A 7,535-nucleotide genomic window follows, 5' to 3' on the forward strand; every position below is an offset into this window, starting at 1 on the left:
CTCAACCAAACAATACAGCTGGTAAAATATCCTCAACCAAACAATACAGGGTTAAACACCACTAAGAAAAAGACTTTAGTAAGATATGCAGCTTAATTTTTCCTCTTTACTTTATTTACTCTATTTATTTACTCTAGTACAGTATATATGCATATTGATGTTACAAAGTAGGTTTGCAATGAAAAAGATTATACATTAAACATATTATATTGTGTAGTAAATAGAAATAGATTAAATATGTCGATATACGCACAGATAAAAGAAAATACATATTTCACAAAATCTTTTCTTTAATGTGTTACAGTACAAAAGTATTTCTTTACTAACGCCAAAAGTGTAATTTTTGAAGTCTAAATATTCAAATACAATTGAAATTTGACCTTGCACACGTATCCGCTTTGAGAACGGGAAGAGGCCGGACGATTATAAAGTTAGGCTTAGAGAAAAGGACATTTCAAAGATCCTATCAAATAATTGATATTACATTACATCTTCACAGATAACAGATAACGAAAAATACCTAAATCTGTGAGAGTTGTTTCTTTTTGCCGCTGTCTCAAGATTAATCTGTGTGTGTTTCTGAACTGCCCTAGCTGTCTTATTATAGACATTATCAACATCACTGATCTGTTGTTGTCTCTATAATGAAAATAGTTACAAAAAGCTAATTATGCAATTTATCATTTTATAACCGTGTGTGCCGAAAATATTTTAAAATACAAAAGAAAACTTTTTTACTAAACCAGACATGTTATTATGAAACTAAACATTGTGCAATAAACACTCCTGCATAAAAAGTACTTTGGGTTTTAAATTTATTCCACTCAAAAAAATCATATTTGGACATTTGAATACTGCACACGCACGCGTTAAGTCTGACCGCGTCAACCTTGATGCACCGGCTTGTCCTGTCCAAAGAGCTAGTACAGTACTGGGACCGGAATGGTTGACCAGCTCGTAAATTCAAATGTATAGTACGGCTGTCCGTGTGCATAAATGGTTGCAAAACATAAACATGTAAATTACAATTATTTCAAATTCTTTCAAAGTTTTCACTTGAAATCTTTGAACTTTTTCATTAAATATTTGCGTTTGATTGAAAATAGTAATTAACAAAGTTTTGAGAAATATTACATCAGTAAATATGTTTTCGTAGTTTAAAATTAAATTCAAAATCATATAATCAACTTTAATTACTTTTTAGGTTTAACCACGAGTAAAGGCCAGAATTGAGTCTTTCTGAAAAAAATTAAATATTCTAACCCAATTTCTAATATCTTTGCAACCCAATGTCGTAAACCATTAATGTTTCAAACTTAGACTATAAAATTTAAGCCGCGGCTCAAATTTTAGTGGTTCCACTTAAATTTGTATAAAATGTTTCAAGATTTAAGCCGGCGCTCAATTGAAACCAGTTTTTTTGGGATTTGAGACGCAGCTTTAAATTTATTAAACACAGAATTTAAAGTTTGAAATATCTCAGGTTTACGGCATTAGGTTGCAAAGATATAGGGTTTAGAAAATCAGACTTTGTGGCAGAGTCTTGATTCCTTGGGAGGACATTTTAGAATTTAGTACTCTTTAGTTTTTTTTTCTTAAAAAAATAATTCAAGGTATTGTTCTAAAAAGAAGAGGTTTAGGATATATTAACATCGATCGACGATATTCTCTCTGTAGTTTGATAAGAGATATTGATAGAAGTCGTTTTTAACAAAACCAAGAAATCTCATTTCTTTAAATATTGAGAGTAAATTAAAGGAATTGATACTTTGTCACAAGCTCACATTTTAGAATCCATATATCATTGCAAACTGATGGTGGAAACCTTTGATATTTAAAAAAAAACAAATCACACTTTTTTCTCTCAGATTTCAAGGGATCGTCTCCAGGCGTAACTTCAAAAATTGTAAATCAGGCAATATCATCTTTGCATGAATGGCCCACTATAGTTTCAGTAGAAGTCAATATTTCCATTTACTGATAGCACTGATATAAGGATTTATCTTTAATGATGAGATAGATAGAAAGATAGATGTTACCGCCATGCGATTTCTATTTGTTCAGAATAGACAACAAACACATTGGATCAGGCTCTAATGGACTCGACATAAAAGAGTGAGTCATTTGAAATCATCCTTCCAGTCTTTTTGAAACTCTAATTAATCACTGAATACTGAACTATTTTAATAAAATTAATAAAGAAAAGTTTCCAAACCTGGAGTGTGACAAACTGTTACATACCTAATTCACACAAGTTCTCTTTAAACCTTTTTCTGAGTAAAAATGATTTTGATGCCGAATAGAGGAGAAGGGTTTAATCGATCTAAAAAAAAAATTTGAGGTTAAAAACTATTTGTCTTATTTTCAAATTGGCTTTTACATTGAAACCTAATTGAAATAAAGGTTCAACACAATAAGCTATGCATGGATTTCCTATCCACTGCAGAGGGATTTGGTGGAATGCATGGATTTCCAATCCATCGAACAATATGGATTTGGTGGAGTACAAGCAAACACATTCAGCTCGTCTTGGTTGTACATTTTAACAGGCATGTCAGTTAAAATTCACTTTTTTTCAAATTACAAAGTTTTAAGAAATATTTCATTATCTTATTTAAAAACTGGATTTGTTTTAATCATGTGATATACTGGAGTTGTTTTAATCATGTGATATACTGGAGTTATTGTAATCATGTGATTTACTGGAGTTATTTTAATCATGTGATATACTGAAGTTGTTTTAATCATGTGATATACTGGAGTTATTTTAATCATGTGATATACTGGAGTTGTTTTAATCATGTGATATACTGGAGGTATTGTAATCATGTGATATACTGGAGTTATTGTAATCATGTGATATACTGGAGTTATTTCAATCGTGTGATAAACTGGAGTTATTTCAATCATGTGATATATTGGAGTTATTTTATCATGTGAAAACTTTAGTTTTTTTTATCATACTGGATTTATTTTTATTATGTGATAAACCATGGATTTGATTTAAGTTTTTGCTCGAATAAGATATAACAAAACTAAAAACTCAATATAAAAGTTTTAAAGAACTGCATTAGGCCCAACATATAAACTCATGCAATCAATGTATTAGAAATTATAAACAAACTATATGTAATATCAAATGTAAATATTTTATTTTGCGAGGGGGGGGGGGGGCGGGTACTTCTGAATTCTGTACATTTTGACAGTCTTCATATTAATTACTAAATTGTATCTGAGTGCTGCGGATAAAATTTGTATTAGAAGAAATTTTATCAGACGCTTATTAGGTTTGACTTTTGTTATTGTAGGTTTGGCGAGAATAAGGATTTGATTCGTTTGGAATGATTTCTTCGGTGTGAAAGTGAAAGTAATAAAAATTTAGTCTAAAATATAGATACAAGTTCATGAGACTTTTATAAACAACTAGCTGAAGTAACCGGCGTTGCCCTTGGTATTTTAAAATGGTGTCTAAAATCTGAGTGATGATCAATTTATCTGATGTAGATCTTTCTCCTAATTTTCTACCTTGGAAACCCAGCTGTACCTGGAAATATGCTTTCCCTATAAACTTCCACTTACTTAATTTAAAATGGGCAAGACGACTTCTGCCCCCCCCAGTGATTGAAGGATGGACAAGGAATGGAAATCAAGAAGAAAGGATTAAAAACAAGAAATATAGAAGTCTCAAGATGTTTCCATCTGATATCATATTAAAATTTAAAAATATTGTAAAATTTAATTAACATAAATTATTAAAGTTAAAACGGTTCCGTTTTGCCTATATATTGTCTGTATGTGTACTGTACAGCTTTCTCTAGCAGTTTTAAAGTCGGCCCGGTACTTAAAATGAACCGAAGTTTCCAGTGCCCCCCCACCCCACAATACGACTGACTGACTGTAATGTTTATATTTGCAATGTGATGTGGTTTCCAAATAAAATGTGTAATGAAGTTTCTTTAATACACATGTTTGATAAATGATAGATGAAAAATCTATTAAATCTACCCAGAGATGTTGCACTAAATCAAATTAGAAAAAAAATCTTTCGGAAAGAGCACTTTTTCCTGGAGATGTTTTGATTTTACAGGATATTTTTTATAGAGAATGATAAAATATTCATTAGTTCTTCAAATTGGACCAAAAAATATGAATTTTTACATTTATTTTCGTTAACTGAGAATTGAGCACCTAGAAGGGGGGGGGGGGGGTAGATTATTATAGTACTTGCTAATCTATTTGTGTTGGGACCCCTCCCCAAGCCTTTATGCGGCAGTAAAAAATTGAAATTACAGATAATTCCTTCGTTAAAATTTGTCTATTTACATATTTATCTGAATTATCTTGCTTCTGCAGGATAAATATTTGTGTTTTGATGAATACACAATAATATTAATATTGATAATATTAATAACAATAGAAAATACTTTATTAACATTTTTACTATCCAACTATAATTAAAAAAAAGATAAGAATTCCACCGCCCTTTTGGATCCCCCCTGTAGTGTAGATAATGTTAGAAAACTGAGCTGTTTTTCTACATTACTTTTTGAATGGGATTATGCTTAATCCCTGTGATCCTATTTGACAAGATTCAACCAATCATTCTTGATCCTCTCTCTACCAACATAAGCATTATTATATTATAAAGATTTATTCACACAAAAAGTTATACATTCATATATAAATGGTGTAGTTTAAATATGTTTATATATTTAGAATATATAGTTTTACAAAAGAAAAACAAATCAAATAGGCAACATTGATCATTAATCTTACATAGCATATTTATCATTTCAGTAATTACGTGAGCATCAAATCCTTCAATATACAAACTATTCATTCTTGCATTTAATATTTCTTGTAAAACCGGAAATTTCCATCATGCTCATTGGCCAATGGGACATCAAAATATTTCATTTGTTTCTTAACTAACATTTTTTACAAGAACTTTTAAATACAAGAATGAATAATTTATTTCTTGAAGGATTCAAAGATTGCGTAATAACTGAAATGATAAATATGTTATGTAATGAGTAATGATCAATGTCGTCTATTTGTGCATAATTTTGCATATTTTTCTCTTTTCTTTTGGAAACCTGTATTTTTAAAAATTTATTTAAACAAATTTAAACTACACTATTTATATATGTATTTATATCTTTGTGTGTTAATAAATCTTTATAATAATATAATAATTATACTAAGATCAGATAAATTTACAAAAAAATCATTTGCAATGGAAAATAAAATTCTGCCAAGAACTGTGTTAAGGTAACTTTTACATAAATTAGAAAGAAATCTAATGCAAAGCTTAGAACTTGCTTCAATAGTCTCATAGAAAGACACACATACTGGCTAACATAGATTTTACATGTGAACATTGTGAAATACTTTCAATCAAATGCCTATGGAACGGGTATCTCTTTAAGGCACATTGAAATGAATTCTAATAGCAATATTCCATGTTGCATACAATTTTGAAACACTGCACATTGGGAACTCAAGTCCCAAATACTAGATCCATAAAAACTTACAACAATAAATATTATACAGTTCTAAAATAACATCTGAATTGTTAAAATGAAATTCTTGCAGTTAAGGGACTGAATTTTGAAATTTCAATTTGTGGTCATTGAATTATCACTTTTCTTTAGAAAAAATAAGGCATTTAGTTTTATATTTTCTATTCGAATATTTGTACTTAATTTCAGTTTAATAGCTTTAGCAAAATTTCACAAAGGAATTGAGTCTTTGGAACAAAATCAAATATTTAAAACTCAATATCTTTAGATTTCGATGTTGTAAACCTTTGATATTTCAAACTAAGATTAAAAAAATAGTTCTACCTCTGCAATTTGGCTAGCTGCAGAAAACATCCAAAAAATTCATTCATTTTTATTTTCAAAATTAGCCATAGTGTGATTGAAGGATGGACAAGGAATAATGTTGTAAACCTTTGATATTTCAAACTAAGATTATTTGATCTAACAGAATTCATAGTTTGAAATATCTAAGGTCTGAAACATTTGGTTCCAAAGATATAGTAATTAGAAAATCAGAGTTTGTGGCAAAAACTCAATTCCTTTTCACCATTTCATGAAGACCTGTTCTGCTAGGAGAAAGCAGAATAATATCATCTGCATATACCCATATAGACACCCTGGATTTGGCATCCAATCGTTGAACAGCGTAATATCTTGAAAATTTTGTCAATGTATATACAGAATAGCACAGGGGAAGAAACTGCTCCTTGTCTGACTCCATTTTGTACATTAAAGGTATTTGAGAACGCATTACCCCATCTAACATTAAATTTTTGATTTAAGTAAATGAACATTAAACAATTTAATGCTAGAGGTGAAACACCCCTCTCCAATAACTCTGAGAAGAGCACTTCCCATGACACAAGATCAAATGCCTTACTCAGATACATTGCACAAGCATAAAATGCTCTACCAGCTCTGTTGTAATAATCCGGTATAGAGTTGACCCCCCAGCTGCACATTGTAGTACTGGCTAGCTTCTGAAAACCAAACTGATGTTCATCTGTGGTCAGCTTCAGAATTAATTTCAACCATTTTCCAATGGCAATTGCCCTGTAATTGTCACTGGTAGCAATGCCATCTAAGTTGTCCTTCACTATGGCTTCCAATGGCAATTGCCCTGTAATTGTCATTGGTAGCAATGTCATCTAAGTTGTCTTTCAATATGGCGCGCTCTCCATGGCAATTGCCCTGTAATTGTCACTGGTAGCAATGTCATCTAAGTTGTCCTTCACTATGGCTTCCAATGGCAATTGCCCTGTAATTGTCATTGGTAGCAATGTCATCTAAGTTGTCCTTCAATATGGCTTTCAATGGCAATGCCCTGTAATTGTCACTGGTAGCAATGTCATCTAAGTTGTCCTTCACTATGGCTTCCAATGGCAATTGCCCTGTAATTGTCACTGGTAGCAATGTCATCTAAGTTGTCCTTAACTATGAGCACTATTATGCACACTGCACAGATGTAAAAAAGCAGGAATTTTGCCTGTAACCAAAAACCATTTGAAGAGGGTGGTCATATGATCTATTAACTTTATAGATACATTCATTAAGCAATCTGAGCTAAAGTCAATTGCTACATCACTTTTCATTGCTTTGAATATTAACATATTCCAGTATTCATAAGCTTAGACGTAACCGGACAGCTATAGGGCTCAGAGTTAAAGTATGGAGCAGTGTGGTTCAAGTAAAGAGCAGTATTGTACAAGTGGAAAGCAGTGTGGGACAAGTAGAGAGCAGTGTTGTACAAGTGGGAAGCAGTGTGGGACAAGTAGAGAGCAGTGTTGTACAAGTGGGAAGCAGTGTGGTACAAGTAGAGAGCAGTGTTGTACAAGTGGGAAGCAGTGTGGGACAAGTAGAGAGCAGTGTTGTACAAGTGGGAAGCAGTGTGGGACAAGTAGAGAGCAGTGTTGTACAAGTGGGAAGCAGTGTGGTACAAGTAGAGAGCAGTGTTGTACAAGTGGGAAGCAGTGTGGGACAAGTAGAGAGTAG

At 31.7% G+C, this 7,535-nt stretch overlaps 1 protein-coding gene across 1 annotated transcript; it reads left to right on the top strand.

Moving 5' to 3' along the window:
• The first annotated feature begins 7,211 nt into the window (after positions 1-7,211).
• Positions 7,212-7,535, top strand: LOC111712589 (chitin-binding lectin 1-like). Its single transcript, XM_023487242.1, has one exon. The coding sequence runs from the start codon at positions 7,212-7,214 to the stop codon at positions 7,533-7,535; it is 324 nt and encodes a 107-aa protein (XP_023343010.1).

This window comes from Eurytemora carolleeae, unplaced genomic scaffold (assembly GCF_000591075.1).
Source record: "Eurytemora carolleeae unplaced genomic scaffold, Eaff_2.0 scaffold1126, whole genome shotgun sequence".
Lineage (NCBI taxonomy): Eukaryota > Metazoa > Arthropoda > Copepoda > Calanoida > Temoridae > Eurytemora > Eurytemora carolleeae.